Source organism: Oreochromis niloticus, linkage group LG4 (assembly GCF_001858045.2).
Source record: "Oreochromis niloticus isolate F11D_XX linkage group LG4, O_niloticus_UMD_NMBU, whole genome shotgun sequence".
In the NCBI taxonomy this organism is placed as follows: domain Eukaryota; kingdom Metazoa; phylum Chordata; class Actinopteri; order Cichliformes; family Cichlidae; genus Oreochromis; species Oreochromis niloticus.
The window spans coordinates 2,164,799-2,176,458 of NC_031969.2; the positions used below are offsets into that span (position 1 = coordinate 2,164,799).

General features: G+C 43.7%; 1 protein-coding gene across 3 annotated transcripts in view; it reads left to right on the forward strand.

The window, feature by feature from the left end:
• The window catches only part of abcc1 (ATP binding cassette subfamily C member 1 (ABCC1 blood group)), a 49,624-nt gene extending 38,672 nt beyond the window's left edge, over positions 1-10,952 (forward strand). For 2 of the 3 annotated variants that reach the window (XM_005461613.4, XM_013265124.3), the window contains exons 25-31: positions 1,166-1,292; positions 2,270-2,371; positions 2,510-2,656; positions 2,743-2,901; positions 5,211-5,377; positions 5,616-5,810; positions 9,863-10,952. In XM_005461613.4, the coding sequence (XP_005461670.1) occupies positions 1,166-1,292; positions 2,270-2,371; positions 2,510-2,656; positions 2,743-2,901; positions 5,211-5,377; positions 5,616-5,810; positions 9,863-9,971 (1,006 nt within the window). In that variant the 3' untranslated portion in view covers positions 9,972-10,952. Of the gene's footprint in view, positions 1-1,165; positions 1,293-2,269; positions 2,372-2,509; positions 2,657-2,742; positions 2,902-5,210; positions 5,378-5,615; positions 5,811-5,892; positions 6,530-9,862 lie in introns of those variants that run through there. The other variant, XM_019358365.2, reaches the window with a different exon arrangement.
• The last annotated feature ends 708 nt before the right edge of the window (positions 10,953-11,660 follow it).

The following is an 11,660-nucleotide window of genomic DNA, read 5'->3' on the forward strand; positions in this document are numbered from 1 at the left end:
TCCATACCTCTCTGATTTAGTACAGATGAACCTCCCATCCCGGTGCCTCAGATCTTCATCTTCTCTTTCTCTCTCTGTTCCTTCCGCTCATCTGATTACAATGGGGGGCAGGGCTTTTAGTTGCTCTGCCCCTCGACTTTGGAATTCCTCACCCCCTGACCTCAGAAATATTAGTTCATTCCCTCTTTTTAAGTCCACTCTCAAAACTCATCTGTTTAAAATTGCTTATGTCTAAACCTCTGTAACTTTTATCTGTTATTCTTATTACTGTGTATATTGTGTATTTGTTGTACAGTGTCCTTGGGTGCTCTGAAAGGCGCTATTTTTAAATAAAATGTATTATTATTATTATTATTATTATTATCTCCACTTCCGATTCATTAATGTTGAATTCTCTGGCAGCTGCTCTATTCCCATGTTGTTGCAGTATATTAATGACTAACCTGGTATTGTGGATGGATTATCTCAGTTGTTCTCCTGACTGAAGTTTGGTCCGTTTACAGCATCCTGCCATGCGATTGCATTTGTCCCTAACCATCAGGAACCTTCACGTTAACTTTTATTGAGTGGAAAAGTGTTAGCGTTCATCCTCCAGCTTCACTATGTTTATGTTATGCTAACATAGCTGTGTAGCTAGCGATCACGTAGCACATCATTATATAGCAGCTAGCCAAACTTCAGTAACCCTACAAACGTCACTGCTGTTTAGTTTTCTGTCTTCATTTATGTTGGAAGTGATAGCAGAGCTGTACGTTTGAATGTTTCAGAAATCTCTCAGTCAGAACATGCTATATCATGTTAAGGTGGAAGCTAGCGAGCTAACTTCCTGCTAACGTCTAACTCTGTTAAATTTAATAAATCCTGTTTTCATGGATGCCTGGATGTTAAACTTAATTGTTACACCTGGTAAAGCAGCAACGCTGATCATTTAATTTTATTAACTGTCTAAATTCGACAGTTTTTACCTCTCAGTGATGCCGCAGTGTTCATTTGACTTTGGGACCTGAAGTAGACGGAGGTTAGGACCCAGATTACTCCGCGAGGCTCTTTGAGCACAACCAGAATTCATACATAAGGCTCACTGACGATTTTTGAGAAAATTAAAGGATTTTAAGTGTGCCTTATATTGTCAATAATCTAGTTTCCTGAATCTGTGTTTGTGCAGGTGGCTGGCAATTCGCCTGGAGTTTGTGGGAAACTGCATTGTGTCATTTGCTGCTTTGTTTGCTGTCGTAGCCAGACAGAGCCTCAGCCCAGGCATCATGGGACTGTCCATCTCCTACGCCCTCCAGGTAAACATGGACAATCTCCTTAAACTGTGCACTCATTTCATACATTAAAGAAAAAGAGTCCTGGGTAGCTACAAGCAGCGAAGCCTTCCTACTAACTTAAGTCTGTTTATTCCCTATTTTAAGCCATTTTATTGATGTTTAGCAGCCAGATTTAGTGCACGAGTTCACTGAAAAACATTTATTCGATTGTATTGTTCTGGGGGTTTTAAGCATAGATTCATCACAGTTTCATGGAAGCAGTGTCCCACAGTCCTGACGGAGTGGGTACATTTGAGCCCATTATAGTTTATACAGGAATACTTTTTACGAGCTCTGTTTATGGTTACCATATTTTATTGTTTTTTAATCTATGATGGATATTCTGAAACAGTCTGTCAGTAATGGAATGCACCCTACTTTTAAGTTCAGTTTAAAACTACTTTTTTAATTTAAAGGAAAACTTTGTTATGTAAATTGTTCCATTTGATATCCTTTCATTTCAGTTATATTATTTATGAGGGGAAATTCAAACAGTCCGCTGCCTAGAAGAAGGAAAGGGTTTTGTGCTTTGTTATGTTTGTTCTTAATCTGCCAAAAGGCTGATTCTGTTCATCGGGACGTTTTCATCATCATCAGGTGACTCCTTCAGTCTCAGCTGACTGCAGGTTTCCAACCTTGTACATCAGCCCATTGAACAATGGGCTGTGGGGTCATTAATGTGCAGACTGTCATATTGGGTCATGAGTAGCATTCACAGAGTTTGCAGTCACAGCAGTGTGGGACGGTGATAGATGTACCCTTAGGCCCCCTCCTCGTTCAGAGAATTGTTAGAAACCTGCAGTCCCTGAGACTGAAGGAGTCACCTGGATGATGATGATGATGATGATGATGGGTTTCTCCCACTGAAAACGTCCAGATGAACAGAGCCAACCTTTTGGGATCCCCTGTCTGGAGGACTGAGCGTGCATTAATCTGGTTTTCTTTTGCCCCGTGTGCAGCTAACTACCTCACTTACCTGGCTGGTTAGGATGTCTTCTGATGTAGAAACCAACATCGTGGCTGTGGAGAAAGTGAAAGAATACAGCGACACAGAGAAAGAGGTACACAGAAACAAGCCTTTACACTATGTCTTACTGCCTTTAGATATACTGGCTGCCATATGTAGTGTGTTTGGAAAAAGGTTTCGCCTCATACGTGTCTAAATCGCCTTATTTAAACATGTGTGTTTGGACCCCCAGGCAGCGTGGGAACACGAGCCCTCCACCCTTTCCCCAGGCTGGCCTACTAATGGCTGCATAGAGATGAGAAGCTTTGGCCTGCGCTACCGCCAAGATTTGGATCTGGCCATCCGCAACGTTACCATCTCCATTAACGGAGGAGAGAAGGTGGAATTTCACATGACTTCAGTGAAGGCATCAGCCCAGTGACAGTGTGTGTGCTTGTGTCTGTTCTGAGCTGTTTGTTCCATCAGGTGGGGATCGTGGGACGCACGGGTGCAGGGAAGTCTTCCCTAACGCTGGGGCTCTTCCGCATCATCGAGGCAGCTGAGGGCCACATATTCATTGATGGAGTGGACATTGCCAAGCTTGGCCTCCACGAGCTTCGTTCCAGAATCACCATCATACCACAGGTACGTTCTGAGAGGATCAAAACTGTTACACTGATTAGTCTGGAGCCTGTGCATTACAGCAGCCAGGGGAGCTGCTGATACTCTTTTTGTCTCTTAGGGTAACTGCCATTTGAGGAGAGTTGTACAGCGAACCCAGTAATGTTAACCTGGGCATACACTGTGTGATTTTATTCAGTCACGTTATTCAGCTCCTGCTCAAACTGTACGATTGACTCGCAGGGGTTAGAAGTTCATAGGTCACGATGCAGGGTCTCACACTATACGGCCCGATGCTCTGATGTGACCTGAGTGCTCAAACTGTGCGTCCATAACATGAAGCTGATAACACAAAATCTGTCTCTCTCTCTCCCTCTCCGTCTTACACACACACACACACACACACACACACACACACACACACACACCACTATCAACATTGCTAATGAAAAACAGCAGGCAGACTACTGTCTGTCGCACATGAAGCCGTACCTCGACAGCAAGGGCCGCGAGCTGCCGTCAGCTTTCGACTTTGTCGAATTCACTCGCTCGCTCTTTGTCAACTGATCCTTTCCCCTCAGCTGTGATTGAGCAGCAATTTCCATCCAACAATTTTCACGGTTGTTGCGGTCGTGATAATTTTTGTGAGGCCATATGTTCTAAGAATAAGAATAAGAATAACTTTATTTATCCCGAGGGAAATTCTTTTGTCATGTACATGCTCAAAGCAGCAGGAGAGACAGAGGAACAGGTGAATAAGATGATATACAATATATACAATAAGAATAGTAGTATAGAGTAATGTACAGTAGTAGGATAGTGCAAGACATGGTATCAAATAACTCTAATGAAGTAATATAAATGACTGTATCCTGGAGAATAAATAACTGAACTATCAGTGCAGGCGGTTCTAGAAAGTGACAAAGTATTGTGCAATAGAATAAAGGGAGTAGCAGCGTATGATGGGGGGATGAAAACAAATATTCAATAAGTACTCTTGGGTAATATTGCACGGTCTGGGAGGGAACAGAATAACATAGGTAATCGTCTCAGGAGAATCACCTACAGAGTGAGGAAGAGTTAAACAGTCTTATTGCCACCGGTACAAAGGATTTACTGTGGCGGTCAGTTCTGCATTTCGGGGCAATGAGTCTTTTGCTGCGTTTGCTCCGATGGTCCATCATGGGGGCGTGCATGGGGTGGGAGGGGTTGTCCATGATAGAAAGAAGCTTTTTTAGCATTCTCCTCTCAGACACCTCCTCCAGGTTCTCCAGTCTGACACCCAGGACAGAACCAGCCTTTCTAATCAGTTTGTTCAGCCTGTTGGCATCAGCTGTCTTCACCCCACTTCCCCAGCACACAGCTGGAAAGAACACGACGCTCTCCAACACCGAGTGATAGAACATGGTCAGCATTTTCCTACCAACATTGAAGGACCTGAGCCACCTCAGTAGGAAAAGCCGACTCTGCCCTTTTTTGAAGATAGCATTGGTGTTCTTGGTCCAGTCCAGTTTACAGTCCAAGTGTACCCCCAGGTACCGGTAGTCCTCAACGATCTCCACATCAGCCCCACTGATGGTGACAGGGGTAGGAGGAGGAGATCCGTGATCCAAGCTACCGGTGGGGCGTCCACCTGCATTTCCGTGAGCTTATTCCCCAGCAGTGATGGTCTGATCGTGTTAAAAGCACTAGAGAAGTCAAAGAACATGACCCTCACAGTGCTCCCAACAATGTCCAGATGAGAATAAGCCTGGTCCAGCAGGTAGATGAGGGCATCCTCCACACCGATACGAGGTTGATAAGCAAACTGCAGGGGGTCCAGCCAGGGCTCCACCAGCAGACGCAGATGTCTCAGGATGAGTTTCTCCAGCGTCTTCATGACATGTGAGGTCAGAGCCACTGGCCTGTAGTCACTGGGGGTCGACGGGTTGATCTTTTTAGGGACAGGAACCAGGCAGGATGTCTTCCAGAGTGATACAAGTTGTGCCTCCATCGCTTGTGTCACACGCTGCACTGCCATGCTGCTCCGTCTTTTCACTTCCGTTTCTGTGTTTGCGTGTGCGCAGTGTGAGAGGCTGCGGTGACACCCTCACGACGGCCGACAGGATTTCAAACAGGTTTGATTTTCTTACGACCAAACGATTGCTGATCGGGAGCTGGTCGTGAGGTGTTAATCGCTTCTCGTTACCCCGTGTATACCGCACGTTGCATGACACACGATGAAGGCGAAACTCGGGCCGATCCCCAGAACGGTCGCACGACTGAAAAATCTGCTCAAAATGGGAAAAATCCCACAGTGTATGCCCAGCTTAAGACACTCTTCTCTTCCACAGGACCCGGTGCTGTTTTCAGGCTCCTTGAGGATGAACTTGGATCCTTTTGACTCCTACACTGATGAGGAAGTATGGCGGGCTTTGGAATTCTCCCATCTTAAGACCTTTGTGTCCAGCTTGCCCAACAAGCTTAACCACGACTGCAGTGAAGGAGGAGAGAACCTGAGGTATAACTGCTTCACGTAGCCGTGCAAGCAACCACAAATTAAAGTATCCCAGTTTCACAGCTTCTTTGAAAAACACGTTAGTGTGCAAACTCGTCAAGCACGATTAGGAACAACTGCATTTCTTGCAGTTGTCCAGTACACCAGTTATGGGGCAACCGTGCATATACCAGTCATTGGAAAAAGAGCTGGAGCAGGGAGTAGGGCTTTCTGCCTTTGAAACAGTCTGCTTTTCCTTCAGTGTGGGTCAGCGGCAGCTGCTGTGCCTAGCCAGAGCTTTGCTGAGGAAGACCAGAATCCTTGTTCTTGATGAGGCCACAGCAGCTGTAGACATGGAGACGGATAACCTGATCCAGTCCACCATCCGCTCTCAGTTTGAGGACTGCACTGTCCTGACCATAGCTCATCGCCTCAACACCATCATGGACTACACCAGGTACTGTACACTAAAGAGACACTGGTACGGCCCCCACCCCCCAAAATCTGTATTAATGCCTATATTTGTATGTGTCTCCCAGTTCTGTATGTTCTCTGTTGGCGCGACCATTTCAGTCTCTTACAGTCATTAGGCCATACTGAAAGTTCTTTAAGGATGAGACAGTTTCTGGTTTCCATGTTTCTGGTTTCTGGTTTCCTACAGTAACAGACTGGTTAGTAATAAAGTTTTAACTTTTAGTTATATTTATAATTGTGTTTGATAAGACTCATTTTAATAACCTGCTGTAAATAAACATCACCCTAATTCCATGCAACGACCAAAAAGCATTAAAATATGCTAACACAAAATACTCCACCTGCGGAAACATCCCACAATGCAATGGTGTCTTTGCCAGACAGAACCAAAGCAGAGGGTCAGTCTCAGTGATGGATTCAAACAACTTTGCTGCCTTTCTTTGTAAACTTACATCCACCGTGATTACACTGAAAAACTCCATCTCCCACAAAGCATTAGAGCTGGTTCCCATCAAAAAATAGCCACTTTATGCCCAGCTACAGAGATTTGATTGGACGACAGCGAGGGTCATTCATCCTGTGTCATGTGTATGTCTCGCCTTGCAGTTTGTGATTGGTGGGATTGACGTACATCAGGGGTGTCCAAAGTCCGGCCGCACTTCAACTTTTGCTTGAGTGTATTGCATTTCTTAGTTTTAACACCAGGGGGAGCTGCTGTTGATCAAGGCAGTTGCTCCACCAAAAAGGACAATCACAAAAGAAATTTACCCCAAGTTACCAAACATGGCAGAACCAAAGAGGCCAAAGGTAGAAAGTGAGTGCAGAAAATTTCAGACACGGTGGGAGAGTGAATATTTCTTCAAAGAATTCAAGGGGACGTGTGTCTGTTTGATCTGCACTGAAACTGTGGCAGTTATGAATGACTATAATGTACGACGTCATTATGAAACCAAACATCAGGCCTATGCATCCTACACTGGTGCTGAGCGAGAGCAGAAATTAAAGCAAAGGGTAGCTCTCCTGCGGGGTCAGCAACAGTATTTTTTTCGTGTGAAAAAAGGTCCAGGAAAAGGCTCTAACCCTAACCCTAACTCATGGCAAGCCTTTTTCAGATGGAGACCTCATAAAACGCTGCCTCGTTAAAGTCACCGAAATAATGTGCCCGGAAACAGTGCAGGACTTCAACAACGTCAGCATGTCCAGAAATACAGTTGTGCGACGCATCGAAGACTGTCAGCCAACATTAAACTGCAACTGTCTGATAAAGCTGTGCTTTTGATTTTTACTCCATCACATGCGATGAGAGCACTGATGCCACAGACGCCGCACAGCTGCTAATTTTTTTTGCGGGGAGTGGACGAGAGCACGAGCGCTTTAGGTGAGTAAAAATATATTCCACAGTACCGGTGTGTTAATAAGCATGCATGTGCAGGTACACATGCTTCAAATATCAATAATGCGCATCAATTCTGTCACTACCCTGCTTTTGCGCACCACTTTCTTATATGCGTTTTTCTTGTTAACACACAGAGTACACACCGCTGTGCACAGCGCACGCACACGCAAAGTCAGCTGATCTCATCTGATGCAGATCTGCTCCTTGATCAAGTGACATTTGTCTGGATTTTTGGCACGAGTGGCGTACGATGAGCACCGCGGCTGGATGGCCCGATTTACATACCCAGCGCAGCTGATACTCACCAGAATAATTTACTAAAATTATATGGACTCCTGTTATTAAGTCCAGTTCAGTCTGTTAATGCTGATAACGGTTTCAAACGAACGTTAACAGGTGTGTTGCTAAGCCTAAGAATTTAAATAACAAGCTTGAAATGTACCCGTCCCATTTTCCCCTTTATTGTTTTTTCTCTGTGCTGTAAATCTTCTGTCCAAGAAGAAATCTGCTGCTGTTCTGAGAATGAGCTACCAAAGCTTTTTCTGAATAAATCAATAAAGATCCATTTATGGAAAGCTGTTTTGTCTTTAATTATATTCAACAATATAACGCATTTGACCACTTTTAAATGATTTTTCTAACTTTAATACACTACAGTTAAGGTTATATACCTAATTTCTAGTAAGTGGCCCAGCCCCTCCTATATTTTTATATATGTGGCCCTCAGTGAAAAAAGTTTGGACACCCCTGACGTACATGCAGTGATGTCACTGTGATTCTATTGGCTCAAAGGATGTAAAAACGAGGCTGAATCCTGCGATTGAAGCTGAAATTACTGCCCTGTATTTAAAGTCAAATATTTTTGCTGTATAATTTCTATATTGACTCATTCTTGGTTTTATGTGGAATGAATTCAGGGTCATGTGACCCTCTGTATCAGCCTATAGGGTTCCTTGGTTTGGTTGTCTCTGACTAACAGATGTTTATGTGCAGGGGTTGGATTCACTCAGGTGTGTGTCGCCTGTTATTGCCTGTAATGGAATGCGTCCTAATGTTTGTCAGTGCATCTGCTGAGCTGTGCAGACTGCGTTACATATGTCCATTAAGGTTTTGTTAAAGTAGTCTCTAATATTTGGCAGGAAAAGACCTCCTTTGCCTTTAGCTGGTAGCACGGTCTTAAGTTCTAGGTCTTTAACCCTGCGTGTAAACAGGAAGTCCATCTGTCACGCTCTTCAAAGACGTTCCCTGGAGGCTCCGTTGGTATTGTTTGAAATAAATACAAGAATCCTTGCAGAAAGCTCATTTTACTATTTGAGTCGTACCTAGAAAGGGGAGCGTATTCCACCTTGTCTGACTGTATTTTGGCAATGGGGATCATAGTTTAAGTGTAATAAACTGATCCCCAGGTAAGTCATCGATTGAGAGCCCAGCTGCCTTTAAGTTGATTCATTTCGTGTTGTTTGGGGACATAATTAAATGTTATTCATCTTTAATATCTATCCAGATTGCCGTATTTGAAAGCTGTTTTATTTGTTTTCTGAGTAATGATCATAACCTTATTCTAGCTGTTGGTTTGTAGCATAGAGGTTTGATAGTTCTGATGAAACTGTGCTGAAGTGTAAACTCCACTAACACTTTACACAGAGAGTACCAGCTGACCCAGTCAAAGGCCCTGCTGCCTCCAGATGTTGTTGTGTGTTTGTCTGTCTAATGAAAGCAGTTTGACCCTTGATGAGAGGGACGAGCTCTGCAGTACAGAACAGAAAGCTGTGTTTACATTTCATTTCTTCTGAAAAACCTTCTGATTTTATAAATCTCTCTTTGTTAATTTTGTAAGATAGAAGTTCAGTAGATTTATTTCCTGTTTCATCATCATGTTGTTTAGGAAACTGTTTCTTCTGGACTTCATCCATGTATGTCCACTTTATTTGGGTCTGTACCTCTAAGATGAGACGTTTTTAGCTCTGTGCTTTGTTTTCCAGGTTCTTTCATTCTGTTTGAGGCATGTTTAATTTCTCTTTCCTTTGTTTCTTCTGAAGTGTCATTGTGATCTTATCACTGCATTACAGCCGCCCCACTGACACTTCACCGCTCTGTGTACCAGAGAGTATCAGTGTTCAGCTGAGGTCTCGTTGGTTCATTCAAATGTCCAGTAGGAAGCCACAACGGCTTTGCTAAACATAAAGAAAAATAGTCTATTGTTGAGTATGAAGAGAAAAAAGTAAATATTCTTTAACCGTGGTGCAGAAAAGATCCTCTTCCTGAATCTCGGGGTTCTCCATAACGCCCCCCACCCCCACCATGCTCTAAACGATCATCAGCTTCAGCTTCTCTCCCCACTGCTCCACGCTTCATGCTTGGCGCTATCATTTCATGTCATCCTAAGACTGTCACACAGCTCCAAACCCAGTGTCACCTTACTAGCCATGTGGGACAAAGTAACCGCTTCTCAATGAGTCATTAAAGTGAGGAACATTTGGAAAGCTCCAGGTGCAGCAACAACATATTAGTCGCTATTCTGTGAAGAACGATGCCTTTAGGCATAAATAGCAACTAATCTGGTGTTACACTTCAAGGCTAACATCAGCTGTAGTGTTTCAGCCTGCAAACAGTTTCCTGAGTGTTCTCTGTGCTTCCAGGGTTTTGGTGTTGGAGAATGGAGCGATGGCAGAATTTGACTCGCCCTCCAATCTCATCAGTCAGAGAGGTGCCTTTTACAAGATGGCCAAGGATTCTGGACTCGTCTGAAGCCGGGGAGTGTCGTTATGTCGGGCCTCCTGTCTCCTGCTGCAGAGAGCTGATGGTTTCCAATGAGAGGCACACAGTCCTACGTGCCAATGACCTTCTTCTTTGCTTTGAAACTAGCAGCAGTTTTCATTGCACAAGAAGGCTGGGGCTGTTTATATAAAGAGAATATTACAACCAGCAGTGTGGGGTTTGTTTGTGTTGCCCTGATAAAGTTCATACCACATATCAAGATTACCACATGAATATTAAAGCCTCCACATTTTTATGATGGGATAAAGAAGCCTGATCTGTGGGTCTGCTTCTTTTGTCCACACTGTCCACTGTTAAACTCCTCAACAATATGGTTTCATCATCATTATTTCAGTAATAAACACCAGTCAGTTACAGAAAATATCTCATACAAGCAGTAATTATGGAGCTGAGACACAGCTTGTTTGTACCCTGTGCTAGCATGCACAGGGTACAATGTAAGGAATCAGGAATGTTCTACTTGGACAGATTTCCAGTTTAACTTTTGTAACGGGAGGATGTGGGACATGGTGCGACCAGGCTGATTGGTCAGAATTAAACATCAATCACAAAGAAAATACAGACGCACAGCTGTTGTGCTGAAGTCACTGGACTGTTACTTCTCATTCAGCACTGATTATTTATTGTCTTTCAGTTACAGCTTTACATTGTGCTTTTGCTGAATGTGTTGGAGGCTTTATTCATGTAAGACATGGTTTTAGAGCTTATTTTGTATTTTGATTATTAAAACAAAGACTGCTGTTCTGTCTTTGGTACGCAGCCAAATCTCTCCTGCACTTTGCTTGCACTCGGTGTTCAGCGGTACGTCGCCTCTGATGGAGTCATCAGAAACAGGTCAACTATGGGATGTGGACAAACTGTTTGAATCTACATGTTGTGTATGTTTGGAAATGTATATACCTGCCTTACACAAATAAAATTAGACAATGGCAACAAATGAACCAAAACGTGTTAAATAGTGTATCTGTGACAGCAGTTTTCATGTTGCTTATGTTAAATGGCTTTGTGTGGTTGTTTGATGTGTGAAGTCCGTTTCTACGGTTTACAGTACAGAGCTTAGTTTTTAACACGTGTTAGGAATGTGCTGGTCCACTTTAGACACTCTGCACACAAACATTGGACTTTGTCTCAGCCACAGTGCAGTCTGTTATGTTTCAGTTATGCACACGGGTGGTGTTTTACCTCTGGTCTGCATACACACTGCTGACAAATTAAAAGTGTTGGTAGCCCAACACTTCTCTCCTTTGTTCGTGCGCCAACCCAACAACTAACCTGTGCGTTTAATATGAACATGTACGAATAGTCTGCTGGGTTTGTCATGTCACAGCAGTACCTGTTTTACTGAAGAGCCAGAAGGAGAAAAAATCCTAAGAAAAGGCAGCAAGGTTAGTATTTAAAAAAGAGGGAAATTATATTCTAAAGATATGAATAAGAAGAACCTCACAACACTGCTGTGGCCATACTGGATGGCATGTTCTTATCATGTCTGTTCACTCCAATGTGCTATCGCAGTCCAAAAACATGCATGGTTATCATCACAAGTGTAAATATGAGTGTTAGCCCTGCAGCCGGTGGATGACCTGTCCGGGCTTTTACACTATGGCAGCTGGGATAGACAGACACTGGATGGATGGGTGATGTTCAAAGCCAGCTGAGCCT